Source organism: Solanum verrucosum, unplaced genomic scaffold (assembly GCF_900185275.1).
Source record: "Solanum verrucosum unplaced genomic scaffold, falcon-dt-bn FXZP01000261.1, whole genome shotgun sequence".
NCBI lineage: Eukaryota > Viridiplantae > Streptophyta > Magnoliopsida > Solanales > Solanaceae > Solanum > Solanum verrucosum.
This window is the reverse complement of record NW_026019969.1, coordinates 2,149,132-2,168,196: the sequence shown is the minus strand read 5'-3', so window position 1 is coordinate 2,168,196 and position 19,065 is coordinate 2,149,132. Positions and strand designations below refer to the sequence as shown.

Genomic DNA, 19,065 nt, shown 5'->3' with positions numbered 1-19,065 from the left:
TGGGTTGGAGATACCTTTACAATATGGCAGCTCATTGTTTTTCAAAGGCCCAAATATTTGGGCTCAGTTGGAAAGTAGATATTTTCAAGGAAAAATTACAGAAATCTCACATTTTAGTTTATGTATTACCATTATCCCCTATAAGTTTTACAAATCTCCAAAATCTCTCATTTTCGCACATCAGATTAGTGTATCAGCGCTTATATTATTGTATCTCAGAAATCAGATTAATGTATCAGCGCTTATATTATTGTATCTCGCGCATCAGACTAATGTATCAGTGCTTATATTATTGTATCTTGCGCATCAGATTAATGTATCAGCGCTTATATTATTGTATCCGTTTGAGGAATTTCTGTAATTATAAATTTTTAAGGAATAGATTGTAATTTTGCCTTAAAAATATGTGATTTCTGTAATTTGCCCTATTTTCAAGCCCAAGCCCCACAAAAACAATGATGTAGAAAGAAAAAACAAATGATTTGTTTGAATATGGGGACATTTGTGCATTAATTCGAGAGCAATGAAAAAAACGATATTTTTTTGTAATTGAAGAAATTTTCAAAATAGAATGTAATTAGCCCCAAATGTATGTGATTTCTATACTTTATACTAGATATTAAGAATATGGGTCATTAGACAAATTCGAAAAATTCGATATATGTGAGTGATTTGTGTAACAATAGGAAATATATAAGTCAGTTTTATAATAAGGGATATATCAACTCTAAATGTCAAAGTTGAAGGGTATATTAGACTATTTTCCCTTTATTTATTAAAAAAATTACAGTGTTAACTAAGGAATTCGACATACAATTTGTGTAAGATCAAACCTTGAGCATTAAGCGTTAGGTATATGGATATATCGTTTGGTAGGTGGTTAGAGTTATGCATAAATTAATAGTGTATATCTATATACACTATTAATTACGAATATATTCGTAACTATTAATTACGAATATATCTATATATTATTCGGAGAAGGGCCTAAAATGCCCCTCAAGTATTTGAATTGGTACAAAATTATCCTCCATCCACCTATAGACCCTAAAATACCCCTGACGGCCACCTTTCAGCTCAAAAACACCTTTATGTCTAACGGATCACACTCATTAGGTGGATGGAGGGTAATATTGTACCAAATTTCATAGTTTAAGGACATATTAGACCCTTTTTCGTTAAAATAATTTGAAATTACTTAATATATAAGCTCAAATGATTGACTTGATTTTGAATTTCATAGTAAATTTAAAATTATAAAAAGGTTAGGCATCTACTCTCTAAACTACTCCCTCCCCGACCCTTCACTTCCTATCTCTTCCATTTGTTTTCTATTTGGATCTTGTCCACAATTTTTTTATTATTATTTATCACAAACAAGAGGAAAAAAAAAGAAGGAAAATAGCGATGCATTCATATAGAAATAATTAGTTCAATAAAAGATGACTTAATCAAGCAAATATGTACAAATATTACATTTTTTTGTGTGTACCCAAAATTAAAAATAAAAGAATAAAAATAATCATTTCTTTTATCCCCACCCTCATCCCATCATGGCAATAATACTAATTAAAAGAATATAAATATGTGAGTTCATTTCAAGTTTGAGTCCCGGATATCCTAATTAAGAATAAGAGATTAAAAAAGGGAATAAAAGAGAAACTGAACAAGACATTTGGATAATTGAGAGAAAATTTTATATTAATGAAAATATAATATTTTTAGATGGACAATGAATCGGAGTAAGTATGGATTTTAGTTGGATTCCCATTTATGAGTTGGGTTACGTTATAATAAATTGGGGTTGATTTAAAATAGGCCAATAGGAAGATATCATGAAATTATTTTTTCAATATTATTCTCAAGTGTATCGAGTCAAAATACGAATCATAAGTGGTTTTATAGAAAAATAGAAATTTTAAAAATATCATTATTGTTATTTATTTGAGAAGGGTTTAAATTTGTAGCAATCACATTAAGAAATATAATAATAAATATTTAATAATTTTACTTTAAGGGAGCTATTAAAAATAAGGGCAAATATGAGTCAAAAGATTAACATCAAGGGTATTTTGAGCCGAAAAGTGAACGTCAGGGGTATTAGGGCCGATAGGTGAATGGAGGATAGTTTTGTACCAATTCAAATACTTGAGGGGCATTTTAGACCCTTCTCCATATATTATTTTATATGGATATTAGTCTAACATAAATTTTAGATCTGAAATGCCAACTTATCTCTTGGTTAAGTAGTAATTGTCCAAATTGTTGATTTTATCTTAGATTATTTACTTGTTTTTGTTTTTTACTGTGGCTGTGATCCAAACTTCAGCGGACAATAAGACATATCCCCTAGGAATTTGTGTAATTGTTTGGTGTGAAGAAGACAAAACTGTAAAATTCCAATTTTTGTTTTAACACAAGGTTACAAAAATATATACTAACTAATTTTAAATCTAGTCTAGTTTATCTGTTTTTACATATCAAACTTCGATAGCCATCCAAACGCATGCAAGTTGCAACAACATGAATATTTACTCTTCTCATCAAGTTAATATCTGGAAAAGTTTGGCTAAATATTATATATTATTTTGATTTATGAGTTACCTTTGTAGAAAGAATAAAACTAAAATGATGCTTGAAAATATAATTTGCCGCAAAAAATATCACATCAAGAGTTGTTAAATGTCCAATTATCATTATGGGTGAGTATTCTTTATAAAAAAAAATTCAATTATTCAAAAGCGCCAAAGTTTTATTGAATAAATATTGCTAGTGACAAATTGTGAAACCCTCTAGATGGAAAAGGTGTAACATAAACTAGTAAAAATGTTATACAATTACACCTTCTTCTTTTTTTAACATTTAGTGTCCGGAACTCACATTGAAATCCAACTAAATTTAGATTCGTACTGAAAAATCTCACATTAGGGTAAAGTGTTTCCTAACAGAAGCGACTTCATATTCAAGAGAACTTACATCCGAAACTTCTAGTTAAGGATGAAAGTACTCAGTGGCGGATCCAGGAATTTTGTATTATGGGTGCTCAACTATTTTTAGCTCGGAAAATGCTACATATAATGGATGCTCAGTTAATATATTTCAATACATTTCTAAATTTTGTACTTAAATAAGAATGTTGACACAAAAGGTAGTGGGTGCTTAAGCACCCATAAGTGACTACATAGGTCCGCCACTGAAAGTACTTATCACTCCACCACAACTCTTGTTGGTTTATTATTACTGTTATGTTCAGACAAGATTTGATTATTATATCGAGTACTTGGTACCTCCCAATTAGGTCACTTGCCCATAATCACTTTGGCAACCAAACCATCAGTGTCTTGTAAAGGGGGCTTTCATTTTCTTGGTATAGTAACAAGAAACAAGTGATGTACCAAAACTCAAAACACACTCAAGGCATGGGCATGAGTATGACTTTACCAAAATAGATTGAGTATGTCATTAGCCAATGAAAAAACTTTATTGTTGGACATGTGAACTCTTGAAACACCAATCGTTTTTGATAACAGCTCACTTATTCCATGACCATGTGGAAGGTATGCTGCCAACTCTCATGGTTCATCAACTCAATTTGGTAATTAGCTGTGGTCCTAAGCCTAGAGGGCAAAAAGGTCCATAAACAAGCCAATCATGTTCTGCCAAATGGAGGATTCATTGGGGGAAGAGAGAAAAAGAAAGGGAAATTTTGGTCTAAAAATATTGGTAAAGAGCAAAGTATGAGGTCACAAGTTAGGATAGCCCATCTTCCAATTTTGACTTTGTGATTTGCCAAGACAACTTCTCCATGTCTTAGGAAAGAGAACTCTAGCTTATGCAAACACAGAAACTAGAGATACAGAAATGTAACAATAACCCTATGTTGCTTAATGCTCCGACTCTTCAAAAATGTCAGATGAGTGACATTTTTCAACATGAGTGAAGCAACATAAACATAGATAATAATAACCTTTGGAAGCTGAAATGAATGTGCCTCAGACTGCCCAATTTTTTTTTAACAATATTCTCATTTCATAAATTAGCAGCCTCATTGGCTGGTACATGTTGTATAAACCTTTCAAGAACACAGAAATCTTTGCATTGAGAGGAGACAGGGAGGGAAGAAAAGAACAACAAAAGGAGTACAAAATCAAAAGACATGAAAGGAAATGATGATAGGATTCTAAGGTGCGCCAATCACATCAATTGAAGTGCGGAGTGTCTCAGGGAGACATCTCAAGCCTTGGCTCGAAGCAGAAACCAGTAAAGAGCTGAAGGGGAAACCTCTTTGTCACCGGACATTTCTGTGACCACCTCCACTGTTTCTGGTTCACATCAAAAACAAGAAGGGCAGGAGCTCCATAACTCTGAATGTATATGAGATCATCAGTGCCACTGCTGGCAAAAACATCATCGAATTCCCCAAAACCTTGAAAATACTTGTGTGGCATGCGGGAAATTTCTTGCCATTCTGTCCCCTTAAGTACCCATATGCCAATCCCCTTAATTATGTCAGGACGATCTGGTTTCCCAATCCCTCCCACCATTACTAACTTTTCCTTGAGGTTCATTAATCGGCCACATGTTAGAGAACATGGCACGGGAATGAAAGTCTTTATTAATGAACAATGGGATGATCTGCTTGAGAGGTTGTAAGTGATCAAACCGTGACGACTTTCTAGACCACCACCTCCAGTTGCATAGATCAGGAAGTACAAAACACCATCACAGATGACACTTTCATCCCCACCTCTCCAGCCTGTTAGAACCTCAGTCAAAGGGGTCAACCACTTCATTGTTCCAGAATCATATATGTGGATTGAGAGATCCCACTGATAGAAGTTACCTGGTACTTGCTTAGATTTAACTATGGCGACACTGTAACAAAAAGTTTTCATGTTTGCACAGATAGCCAATGCACTGTAATCAGAAAACTTGAGACCAGGAGGCTCCTGAAGGTTCTTGCTGCATTTGGTTATTGGGTTACAAACATATAGTTCGCTTCTACTGTCATTGTCCATGATGCAAACTAATCCACATGAAGAAGCAATGAACCAATTGGATGTCTGAATGCAAGGGAGGTCAATACTATACCATTTTCGAAGGGAAGGATCATAGGCATAACCAACTGGCTCCTCTGAGCTTGTGAACATAAAGTACCACGGTTTTTGAGACAACACCTGAGAAAAGTTCCATAAGAACCTTCTTGAACTCACTATCTCATACCATCTTTTACACACACAACTTGCCCTAAAAATGCTAGCAATGGGAAGATAGGCCAGTATTCGTTCCAGTAAATCATCAGGGAGTATCAAATCCACAGGAACTGAGGAAACTTCTCTATTTTCTTCATCGTTAAGCTCTGAAAATGAATCAAACTCAACCATGGCTGGTACAACGTAATCAGGGCAATGACTGACCCAAGAGGTTTCCCCTTCCATGATGATGGAAAGGGATGAAAACCTACAGGCAAAAAGAAAAGTAAAACTTGAGTGAGATGTAGTAGATGAAACAAAATTAACCTCGTCTCATTCACTAAACAACAGCTATCCTTCTTATAAGTAAGTGCAAAAATAGCAACACATCAGATCAGAGAATTACAAGATCATCTAACATCAAAACCTAAAGCAAGACAAGAGGTGGTTGCTCAAGTGGTAAGCACCATCCACCTCCAACCCTAAGGTTGTGGATTCAAGTCATCGAGGGAGCAAAGAGGTGGGAGCTCCCAAAGAGGGGTTTATAAAAAAAGCATGAAAATGAACATATTTGTAAAAAAGCATTTGTGAGAAAGCTAAATAAAAAATATATCACAAGACCTAGATGGCTATAGGCAAGGTTGTACAATGCAAAACACTACTGCTCAATAAAGCAGATTGAGCAACATCAATAAATCCAATCCAATGAAGCTGTTTTTATGAAAGGTCAATAGTGATGTTGTACTTCAACCATGGCTCACTTAACAGAAGAAACATCAATCAAAAGCAATGACATGGAGAAGCAACATTTCATTCAAAAGCAAGTAACAGAAGACTTATATAAGTAATATTGGCAATAAAAAATACTAGAGAAAGAATATTCACCACAAGTTTACAGATAAAACCAAAAGATCTTCTCTTTTTAGTTTCAACACTTCATTTCATTCCAAAATTGAGGACACTTATATAAACTAACACAGGTAAATGCACTTTTTATGCCTCATATACATATCATATGGAGTTTAAAGGCAATAAAACAGATGCATAATGAAGAATATTATTTCATAAACAAAAAGCACAAGCAAAACACAGATCAACAATCTTGTCCTAGTACCTACAAGCAAAAAGGGGAAATCCCACCTCTAGTATTTCACCACTAAAAGTTAAAACGCATTTAATGAAAAGAGACACAAAATGTGAAGAAAATACAATATCCCCAAAACACATACAACAATAGAATTGGCTAATCAAGAAAGGAGCACCACTTTCATAGATTTCTACATGAAACCTTAGCTGATTTTGTTACCATACACGCATGTTGTCCCAAGGGGCAAAAGAAAACCAGAAGAAACCACAAACTGTACAGAACAACCCATAGAACACAATAAACCATAAACTTGGCAATGGAAACTACAATAAACAGACAAGTTCTCAAATAAATAGATCTCAACAATCAATTTTTGAAGAAACTATTTTTTTCTTGAAATGAATGAAATCAAAGACTATACCTTTGCTAAGAAACCTCCTTTCACCAGCTCCCAAACCAATGAGTCTAGCCAGACTCCTAAGAATCCTCAAGATTTACCAGTTAAACAGTAAGGAAAACAACAATGAACACTTCAAAAAAAACACCCTTTTTTTTCAGACACAAACAACATCCAACAGCAAAGAAAACAAAATGGTATTCAAGATTATCCCTCAAATCTCAAAGAAAATGGTAAAGATTAGATTTTTCCAGTAAAACACATCTACCCTTTGAGTATAGAGAGAGGAAAGGGAGTTTTTCTTGATGACCCTCTTCCTCTTTTATGTTTTTTAGCAAAAAAAAAAAAACAGCTACCAGCACTTGGAGTGACAGGGAAAGGCGGTATTTAATAGGGCATAGAGAGAAGGAGAGGAGGGTGATATTGGGGGAAGAGGAGTGGTGTTTTTAAAGGCAAATTTGATGGGGGTTTTAATGGGGGAAGAAAAAAACATTGGGATTTTGGCCACAATCCAGAAAACACTCTAAAAGGATATAATGCTGTCTTACTCATCATATCAAGTTTTTATATCATTTTCTTTTTTTTCTAATTGTATTTTTCATCGAGTATTCATTTCGAAATTAGATCAGACTAATTCAAATTCATGTTGCAAAATTCATTTTAAGAGTATAACTCTCTATTGAAAGTGATTTCATACTTGTCCTAAATCTAAAATCTATAATTAAGAATGAAAAAGTAGAAGCTTACCATTCAACCACGTACTTTGTTTTTCATGTCATTTTTTGTGGTTCTTTTCCCTATTATTTTATTTCTTCCCTTGTGTTACTCTCTATATATCACATTAACTGAATTTTTAGGGAGGGTTTCAATATTTAAAATAATTGAATTGTTCAAAGTTTAAGATGCATGTTTGACATTTTTTTTTATTTGCCTTTTCTTTAATGAAGTTTAATATTTTTAGGAGATACTCTCTCCGTTTAATTTTACTTGTCAGAGTTTGACTTGACACACTCATTTAGAAAATAATTAAATGATATAGGTATTTTATTAAATTATTATAAAATGATGTCTTGGAAAATAATTTGAAAAATAAGTATTTAATGTTGAGGTTAAACATGAATTTTATTTTTTTTAATGTCAAAAGTGACAAGTAAAAATGAAAATTTATTTTAGGATTAAATGACAAGTAAAAGTGAACGGAAGGAGTAAATTGCACTACCTATAAAGTTACATTTATATTTCACAAAGAACAATAGTGGAAAATATAGTTTAAATTATGTCCTTAAATATTTTTCTTATTAAGTGTACATTATTTATTGCATATTCAGTTAATATGGAATAGAAGGAGTAATGTTTAAGAGCAAAGACTTTTAAAAGAAGAAAGAGATAACTTCAGAATTTCACTGATAAATATTTTTTTTAATAAATGTATATTAATTGTCTCACATTCAATTAATATGCAATAAAAGGAGTAATATTAAAGGGCAAAGGCTTTAAAGAGAAGAAAAAGATACTCCATAATTTTACTGGTAAATACATTTTCCACTTACTAATCAAATAACAAAAAATATCTTTTAATTTAAAAGTAAAATAAATATCTTTATTAATCCAACAGTGTAAAAAGATACTTTTCATAGAGAGGATCTTTTAGGAAAATCATTACTACATTATATAAAATACAGTTAATATATTTTATATTCCTAATTTTCAAATATCTCCATTATTAATGTTTTTCCTGTTTATTTGCATTATTAATAGTAAGTTATACATTAGCTTCTTTTCTTGTTTCATTTTTATTTACAACATATTTATGGAATATACTTTACCAACACATACAAGGATAGTGTCTATATATGTCCCACTTTACCGACATATTTAAGCAATCTTTTTTTCTTTTCTGATTTGCTTTTGTAGAAAATTGTGTTGTTATTTATTTTTTTGGCTTGTCATAGGGATTTCCTCCAAATAGGTTTACTTTACCTAATTAATGACCCTTTACTCTTTTGTCACATCTTAAAATTCTTACTTTTTTAATGATACGTTTCTCTCTTCTTCTTCTTTTTTCTTATTTATTTTGCTTTTTTTCAAATATATTCTTTTGTATGGTTGTATTCAATTATATAGAAAAGTTCTAGCAGTAAAGAACGTCTTCCCGGTTGTATTATGTACCAAAAAATTTACTAATCTAGTCAATTTTTTGTTTCTCATTCGATATATTTGATATCTGAATTGAAAGTCGATTAAATGTAAATTCGTGCATTACAAAGTTCATTTATGGAGTAGTAGAAATAGCTTCGATTATAATGTAATTTTTTATATAAAGTTTCGGCTAGCTCCCCATAATTCACTTAACAATAGTACAGAAAACGAAAAGGAAAAAAATAAAGTTAGGAGTATTAGAAATAGCTTAATAGTTTGTGAATTATGATGTTATGTACTTGTTGAGCCCCAACTATATAAGTACGGAAAAATCTGAAAAAAAAAACAACAAAAAAACAGATTCAGTGAATGACCCCTTTTCACTCAGGGTAGTTTGTACCTAATATAAAAATATGATTTTTAAATTATTTTTATGAAATTAAATTAATTTGAAGTTAAAAGTATGATTTGGATATACAATTTTGATTCTTTAATTTGTATTTTTATAAATATAAAACTTAAGAAGTACTGAATACTATAAAAAAAGAATCATCTTTTGAATTTTCAAATTATGATTCCAAATCATATATATTCAACTATCAATATCAAATTATAATTTTCTATCATATATTAAAATATTAATTTTAAATTATAGTTCCCAATTACAAATCTAAATATTAATTTCAAATCCTAATTTTATATCATATATTCAAACGTCTGCCGAAAGGGCAAAAGATGCATATATGTAGAGTAAGAGGCACCACCTATTTTTCCACACATTCTCCTCATATTTTCTTATTAGTCTATTATCCAAAACTTAATTATGTCTCAAATGAACATGCCCACTAAAGTTACAACAGATATTTAAAGCTAATTTTAGGCGTTCACGTACTTATAATGAACATAAAACGTAATTCAACTTTAAAAAGATATTTAAAAGATGAGAATTGTTCAAATCATATAAAAAAAAAGAATTTCAATTCATCTCCAGTTGATGTGGACTTTTTACATCCACACACTTAGGAATAAATAATATTTTAAGTATGAATAAAATAATAGGAAAGTTCAATATAAAATAAAATAAAATAAAAGTAAATTAAGTTCTAATTCTATGTAAAGAAATAGACAAAACCATATATGAAGAGCTCAAGCTATTTGCTTATTCAACTCAAATTATATATCCATACACAATCATATTTACGGTTACAAAAGGGTAATCTTATGTATTATATGGTACTAATTTGTTTGAAATTGAGACGGAAAATAATATTATTACTATGTCGCTATCATATTTATTGTAGCAAATGGAAAATTAAAGACTCTAAGTTATATCAAACATTTTTATTGGTTCTACAAGAAAATAATTCTTATTGGATTACTGATATTTTATAATTACCTTTTTTCAGCCTCTATAATTTATGCTACTTTATTTTATCACTGTGATTAAGCTAATTTAAAAATGCAAATTAAGATGACCTATTTTGACCCCATTATAGGGGAGAGGGAGGCTTGGTGCATGTCAGCCTAGTATTTTCGATTTAAAAATCCTTTCAAGTTAAACACTTAATTAATTTTTATTAGTATTGTTAATAAGTATTTAAATTCACTGATGAAGACATATTACAATTTAATTACAACATGAGAACAACTACTGCTAATTAACAATAATCTCCTTTCTGTTGCCTTTTTCTATTTATTGGCTTGTGAGATCTGCAGGCATAATAATAACAATTATAGTAACTTTAATTAAAATATTTACAATAAAATAGTGAAAGTCAGTGGGCCTGTTCTTGAAAGGTCATTTAACAAGATGACATTTTCATCTCTCAATTAAATTTAACGTTAAAACTATATATGACATGATTAAATTTATTTAATATAGTTATAATTAATTTCAAGCAACCTGATGTTCACGCAGCATCCACGCAATGCTACAATTTTTTTTAAAACTCTTTTCTAGAAGTTCTTCATATATTTTGTTTTCACGATTAAATTTATAATTTTAAAGTTGAAAGCGAAGAAGAAAGATGCTTATCATTGGAGTTATTTCGTTTTATCACTGCTTTTCCTTGAAGTTTGTATTTTAGTGTAGTATTTTCCTTATTTTTAATTTGTTTATCTAGTTTTACTTATTATAGCGTTTAAAAAAATAAAGAAGATTTTTAAAATTTTATAATTTCAAATTAAAAATATACCAAATTATTTTTAAATATCGATCCTAAACATATAATATGCCATATAGAAATTAGAATTAAAGAGTATTTTTAAAAGGAAAAAAATAACTTTATTTTTCAGTGAATTAAAAAAAAGCGAGACAAACAAATTTAAAAGTATAAAAGAGTACTTCTTTTTGTGATTAATTAATTATTATTTTCAAATGTTTTCTAATATTAAAATTTGTGAGGAAACCACCATGGGGAAAAAACAAAAGAGAGGAATAGAACATTGATCATGCAGAAATCAGAATCCATGGTCCACTATTAATCTCTATTGAAACCAAAAATATGGTCAGATACATGGTACAAATAATAATATTAAATTTTTTTTCTACAAAAAATATATATTTTTTATGCTCTTTCATTTAATTTTTTAAAGGGTAGCTGGAAAAATAGTTTCTTTTTTTCTTATAAAAGATATATATGAGGCAAAGGTCCAATTAAACCAGTAATCGCCAGAAATTATTACAACGCGAGGTTTAGCTAAAGTGGTGTGTTCATAGATTTACGTTTATCTTCACAAGGTAACGAGGTTGTTTCTGATAGACCGTTAAGTTAAGTAAAACATATTAAAATAAGTATGTAAAATAAATACAGCAGTAAAGAAGCCATACAAAAAATAATGGAGAAGAAAACTATAGCAACAACAAATAATATGATAATCAAATAAAAAAACAATAAATAATATTAAAATCAAAGAATATATAGTCGCCAAAATAATTGATATGGGAATATCCTGAACCAAAAAGTAGCATATTTCTTAATCAGAAGAAGTTATTTGAAATAATTAAACAAGTTTTCTTCCCTCTATTAATGTTCTTTAATATATGCAACAAAAACAATGCATAAATTAACACTCCCCATTGGGTCCATACAAATGGCATTGACCTCAAATAAACTTTAACCTAATTAGCATCCCATTCAACTTGCAACTATAAAGAAATAATAAAACCATTATTTTTAATTAAAGAATTCAAGGGTCGTTTGGTTTGAAATCATTCCAAAATTAAAATCAGAATTATAATCTAGATATGTAACTTATCTCACTTGTTAATTCGTTATACAAGATAACTAATTCAAATTATATACGCTCAATCATTCTGATTTCGACTAATAAATTTAATATAAAATTTTAAATCGAGATAACTCACCTAATCCCTCGGACCAAATGATCTCAATTGAGAGAACTGAAAGTAGCAGCAGTGATTAGTGGGCACCCCACTTATAAATTTGTAACATGACTAATACCTCTTTCCAGCCTAGACATTATTTTTTTTTTTTGTCACAAATGACTCATGTATCACTTTCAATAGTTTATATTAAACTATTTTCTATTAATTTGTCTTTTTATGCTAAGCAAGTGACTAATTAAGTGCTAAAACAACTCCTGGACAACACATTAGACATGCAATTGGGTGTTTAAGACACTTGTAAATTCAAGTTGAATATTAAATGTATGATTACAGATCTAGTACATAGCAATTATATATAATATTATTAACCTGATAGACCTTTTAACCACTCTAATAAATATCAGCCATTCGACTTTATAATTATTTTTTATAGTATATAGTCGAATGTTGCAATCATACTTGTAGGAACAACCAATTGAGGACTAAAAATGTCTTGTCAATTCCATCAAATTTTATTCCATGCATAATAATATATACTTTATATATATGCCAAACATTAATCATCTTAAGTTCTTATAGTCTTGTACTTAGCTTACCTAATAGGTAACAGTGATCTCCACCATACAATATAAGTTTGATCACAAAGATCCCATAGATATCTAAGTACCTGCTTTGGGTTCTGAACACTTAATCTAATTCATGTTTTGAAGTCCTGTGCAAGAGGTAAAGTATATCGTACCAAAGACAATTTCATTTTTAGGTAGAAATTAGTTCAAGATTTAAAAATTTTGGATTTATATATTATATATATAGTGATGACCTCAAGGTAATAGATAATAACTGAGTTCGCAGCTAAATATTTATAAATATCTATTGATTTTTTAACACATATATACAAGATCTAGACATTTTTTATTGAATTCACGTAAACACATTATTTATATATAAGCTAAGTTCACTCATGTTTTTAGGACTCAATTTCAAAACATCTGATTATAAATTAAAAAAGTGTTAGCGCCAATCAACAACACGTTTCATGGTGTTTATGATATACAACTGTAAATTCTGTTTTCAACAATAAAATATTTATATGCATGAACAGATGAATTAAAAGAAATATCACAAAACATCATCTATAAAACTTTTATCAAAGGAAAGTACAAAATTTCTAGGTATGATATAGATATGATTAGGAATAAGCAGGTGGATCACATGATGGTGGGGGATGATAGAAGAAATAAATCAAGAAAGTTGTTTGTTTCTTTGAATAAAACATAAAATGCGTATAGTCTACATAGTCATAAGTTGAGGATTGACATTAAGAATAAAGTAAAAGTATTCAAGTAAAAACAAACGTGTGCCAAACAAAATAAAAGGAGTAAAATATTAGTCCGTTCAAAAAAAAAAAGGTTTGTTTTTCTAATATTTAAAATAATTAATTTTTTTCATAATTATAATTTATAGTAACATAATATTTTTAATTTTTTTCATAAAAGTAATTTTATGTTAAATTAAATATATCACATAAATTAAGACGTAAAAAGAAAATCTTCGCGTGCCAAATCGGACCAGAGACCAAAGATATCCCAAGGGCTAAAACCTATTTTCCCTTATGGTGGTTGTGATTTGGGGGGTCTCACCAAGATTCATTCACTTTTTTAAAAAACAAAATAAAAAATAATCTGTTACAAATTCACTTAATTGTGTGGATGTTTCTCTTAATCTATCCTAACGTAATGTATCCATTTAGTATATTAATTAAATATTATAGTAACGTATTGTCAAATGTTGTAAAAGGATGATTTAAACATCCTATAAAAGGTAGTCTTCATCCTTAGGAAATACACACTTGAAGAGTATTAAATAATATTCTCCCCTCTATACTTCTCATCACAATTTGTCTTCCTTACTTGTTTAGTATTATTATATTTTGCTCTCATTTTACAACACGTTATCAACACGAATCTCTAACCAATTAAGACCTACTTAATTCGGAATTATCTTTTTCCCTAAAAAGTTAATCAATTTTCTTTCCGAGTCAGGTATACATTTATATGTTTATAACATATCTAATAGGACTTACATAAGTCTTTGATCAACGATTTAATTACTGCATATATAACTTGCTTTAGGTATTTGTATGATACTTTACTAGGCATAATAATCAATACGTTTCAGGTTTATATTTTTATGTTGTTTATATGCTAGTAACTTATAACTCTAAATTAAATACTAGGATATATGATAACATGCTAGTTAGAATAATCGTAAGTATTTTAATTTCTTGTCATAAATTTATGATAAATATTGGTGTGTCATAAAGAATAATAGTATTATATTAAATATGACTTAAAATCTTACGGTAGCTTTGGCGTTAATAACTATTGAACTAGTAATAAATATAGTAAAATTATTAATTAGAATATATATTAAATTTACTGTTTCATACTTTATGAGTTTACATGCTTTTGTAACATCCCATATTCATGCATATGATATATTTTATACTAATTCTTAATCATTTCAAATATTAATTTATCTTTCATTATAAAGATATCAAAATCATGTTATTAACTCAACTATTTTATGATAGTTTTCATCATGTCGAATTTATCAAAGCTTGAATTTGTGGCACTTGACATTTCTGGAAAGAACTATTTGTCATGGGTACTTGATGCTGAAATTCACCTTACCGCTAAGGGTCTTGGTGATTGTATAATCGAAGGAAATAAGGCATCAAGTCAGGATAAAGCGAAAGCTATGATTTTCCTTCGTCATCATCTTGATGAAAGCCTGAAGGTTGAATACTTAACAATGAAAGATCCACTTGAATTGTGGATAGGTTTGAAAGGGAGGTATGACCACCTCAAGGCAACGGTATTGCCAAGGGCTCGTTATGAGTGGATGCACTTACGATTTCAAGATCATAAAACCGTAATTGAGTATAACTCTGCTGTATTTAGAATCACTTCCCAATTAAAATTATGTGGGGAAGTTATAAAGGATGAGGACATGTTGGAAAAGACACTAACTACTTTTCATGCCTCCAATATGATATTACAGCAGCAATACCGTGAAAAGGGTTTTAAAAAATACTCTGAATTAATCTCATGCCTTTTGGTGGCTGAGCAACATAATGACCTTTTAATGAAAAATCATGAAGTCCGTCCCACTGGAAGTGCTCCATTACCGGAGGCCCACGGGGTAGAAGCACACGGCCAGTCTGAAATAAGACAAAATAATCGGGGCCATGATAATGTGCGTGGACGTGGCAAAGGCAAAAGACGATATAATAATCGTCGAGGTGGTGGTCATAACAAAAGGGAGAACAATATGGGTTCTCAAAATAATCCTTCAAAAGGCAAGGGCGATCACTGTCATCGTTGTGGCCTTAAAGGTCACTGGAAAAATGAATGTCGAGCACCTGAGCATTTTGTCAGGCTGTATCAAAATTCCTTTAAAAGGAAAGGGAATAAAGGTGGTGCCTCCTCTTATAATGCCCGAGTGGAGTCACATTTGACTCTCAAAGATGATGCTCAGGCAGGGTCTTCTAAAAAATATGATGAGAATGTTGAGGCGAATTTAGCATTGAAAGATGATGCTTTTGATGGGCTCGATGATATTACTCATCTAGAAGCTGAGGACTTCTTCGGGGATCGCAACTGAAGATTGATAATTAAACTGGAAAATGAATAATGTTTTTTTTTATGTATTTTTAATGTCTTCATTAAAGTTTATGTACTTAAGATTTTTTTTGTTAAATTTCGTACTTCTTATTATGTATTTTTATTTTTATGAAGATATATAAAAATTTTCAGTCTTCAGTTGGATTCAATATGAGTAATGGAGATATGTGCCTTCTGGACAGTGCCACAACTCATACGATACTAAGAGAAAAGAAATATTTCTCTCATTTGGTAATGAAAAAGGCATATGTTAATACAATATCCGGTAGTACAAAATTGATTGAGGGTTCTGGAAGAGCAACCTTATTACTACCTGGAGGAACATTATTGGTAATTGATAATGCATTGTATTGTAGTAAGTCTCAAAGAAACTTGTTAAGTTTCAAGGTTATTCGCCAAAATGGCTATCATGTTGAGACTGCGAATGAAGGAAAGGTTGAATACCTTTATATTACTACAATAAATGCAGAGAAGAAAATTGTGCATGAAAAATTGTCTGCACTTTCTTCTGGGTTGTACCATACAAATATTGGTACAGTTGAATCACATGCCGTGGTAAACAAAAGGTTTACTGGTTCTAATGATTTTATCATTTGGCATGACCGATTAGGCCATCCCGGTTATAATATGATGCGCAGAATAATTGAAAATTCACATGGACATACTTTGAAGAACCAAAATGTTCTCAAATCAAAGGAATTCTCTTGTGCTGCTTGTTCACAAGGAAAGTTGGTTATCAAACCATCAGTGGCTAAGGTTGGGATGGAATCCCCTGCATTTCTAGAACGGATACAGGGTGATATATGTGGACCTATTCACCCTGCATGTGGACCATTTAAATATTATATGGTCTTGATAGATGCATATACAAGATGGTCTCATGTGTGCTTATTATCAACTCGCAATATGGCTTTTGCGAGGTTGTTGGCTCAAATAATAAGGTTAAAAGCACAATTTCCAGATTATGCAATAAAAACAATTCATCTTGATAATGCTGGTGAGTTTACATCTCAGGCATTTAATGATTATTGTTTGTCCATGGGAATAACAATTGAACATCCTGTTGCACATGTTCATACTCAAAATGGTTTAGCAGAGTCATTGATTAAACGTCTTCAATTAATAGCTAGACCATTGTTGATGAGAATAAAGTTGCCCATTTCTGTTTGGGGGCATGCTATTTTGCATGCAGCGGCACTTGTGCGCATAAGGCCAACCAGTTATCATGATATCTCCCCATTACAATTGGTTTTTGGTTAGGAGCCAAACATTTCCCATCTTAGAATATTTGGTTGTGCGGTATATGTTCCAATTGCTCCACCACAGCGCACAAAGATGGGTCCCCAAAGAAGGTTGGGGATATATGTTGGGTATGAATCTCGTTCTATTATAAAATATTTGGAACCTAGAACTGGAGATTTATTTACGGCAAGGTTTGCTGATTGTCATTTTGATGAATCAGTATACCCAACATTGGGGGGAGAACAAAAGCAGTTGGGAAATGAGATAGATTGGAATTCACTTTCACTGTCTCATTTAGACCCTCGAACAAATCAATGTGAGCTGGAAGTTCAAAAGATAATTTATTTGCAGAATATTGCAAATCAACTGCCGGATGCATTTACTAACCTTCCACGGGTTACTAAATCATATATCCCAGCTGCTAATGCTCAAGTTCGAGTTGATATCCCGATAGGACAAAATGTTAAGGCAAATGAGTCTGGACCACGCTTAAAGCGTGGTAGACCAATTGGTTCCAAGGATAAAAATCCTCGAAAAAGGAAAGGAATAAATGATCAAGATGATCATAATATGGAGGCAATTGCGCATGAAGAGCTCCGAGACATAATAAATGATGACACCAAAAAGGAGGTCCATGTACCAGAAAATAATGAGAATGAGGAAATCTCTATAAATTATGTCTCGACAAGAAAAATGTGGAATCGAAATAATATTGTGGTGGATAATATTTTTGCCTATAATGTTGCAGTTGAAATAATGCAACAAGATGAGGATTCGGAGCCAAGATCTGTCAATGAATGTAGACAGAGAAATGATTGGCCAAAATGGAAGGAAGCAATTCAAACAGAATTGGCTTCACTTGAAAAACGTGAAGTTTTTGGACCAATAGTCCGAACACCTGAAGGTGTCAAGCCAGTGGGGTACAAATGGGTTTTTGTGCGAAAATGCAATGAAAATGGTAAAGTCGTAAGATATAAAGCACGACTTGTGGCACAAGGATTTTCGCAAAGACCTGGCATTGATTATGAGGAGACATATTCTCCTGTGGTAGATGCAATTACCTTCAGGTATCTAATAAATATGACAGTTCATAAAAAGCTTGAAATGCATCTAATGGACGTTGTCACAGCCTATTTATATGGCTCACTAGACCACAATATTTTTATGAAAATCCCTGAAGAACTCAAAGTGCCTGAAGCATATGAAAATTCAAAAGAAAGTTGTTCAATAAAGCTTCAGAAATCCTTATATGGATTGAAACAATCAGGGCGAATGTGGTATAATCGTCTTAGCGAATATTTGCTAAAAGAAGGGTATAAGAATGACCCTATTTGTCCTTGTATTTTTATACGAAGGTCAAAATCTGAATTTGTAATAATATCTGTTTATGTTGATGACTTGAACATCATTGGAACTCCTACAGAGCTTTCAAAAGTCGTTGAGTGTTTGAAAAAAGAATTTGAAATGAAAGATCTTGGAAAGACAAAATTTTGTCTTGGCCTTCAGATTGAACATTTGAAAAGTGGAATATTTATCCATCAATCAACATATACTGAAAAGGTTTTGAAGCGATTTTACATGGATAAATCACACCCATTGAGTACCCCGATGGTTGTGAGATCTCTCGATATAAATAAAGATCCATTCCGACCTCAAGAAAAGGATGAAGAGATTCTTGGTGATGAAACACCATATCTTAGTGCTATTGGGGCACTAATGTACCTGGCCAACAATACCCGGCCAAATATTTGTTTCGCAGTAAGTTTATTGGCGAGATTCAGCTCATGTCCAACAAGAAGACATTGGAAAGGTGTTAAGCATATATTCAGATATCTTCAAGGAACAATTGATATGGGATTATTGTATTCTAATGCATCCAAGTCAGAATTGATCGGTTATGCAGATGCTGGCTATTTGTCTGATCCACATAAAGCTCGATCTCAGACAGGCTATTTATTCACATATGGAGGTAC

General features: G+C 31.2%; 2 protein-coding genes across 2 annotated transcripts; one reads left to right on the top strand and one right to left on the bottom strand.

Moving 5' to 3' along the window:
- Positions 1-4,012: 4,012 nt before the first annotated feature.
- On the bottom strand, positions 4,013-7,184 carry LOC125815843 (F-box/kelch-repeat protein At3g61590). Its single transcript, XM_049495400.1, has 2 exons — positions 6,701-7,184; positions 4,013-5,460 (listed from the first exon to the last, which is right to left on the bottom strand). Exon 2 carries the CDS (start codon positions 5,436-5,438, stop codon positions 4,221-4,223), a length of 1,218 nt encoding a protein of 405 aa, XP_049351357.1. The 5' UTR covers positions 5,439-5,460; positions 6,701-7,184; the 3' UTR covers positions 4,013-4,220.
- Positions 7,185-14,765: 7,581 nt separating this feature from the next.
- Positions 14,766-15,830, top strand: LOC125816462 (uncharacterized). The gene has a single exon (XM_049496073.1). The coding sequence runs from the start codon at positions 14,766-14,768 to the stop codon at positions 15,828-15,830; it is 1,065 nt and encodes a 354-aa protein (XP_049352030.1).
- Positions 15,831-19,065: the final 3,235 nt, after the last annotated feature.

What these genes read in the sequence shown, in the direction of transcription:
- LOC125816462 (XM_049496073.1), top strand. Translation starts at nt 14,766, where the DNA reads ATGTCGAATTTATCAAAGCTTGAATTTGTGGCACTTGACATTTCTGGA.
- LOC125815843 (XM_049495400.1), bottom strand. Translation starts at nt 5,438, where the DNA reads ATGGAAGGGGAAACCTCTTGGGTCAGTCATTGCCCTGATTACGTTGTA.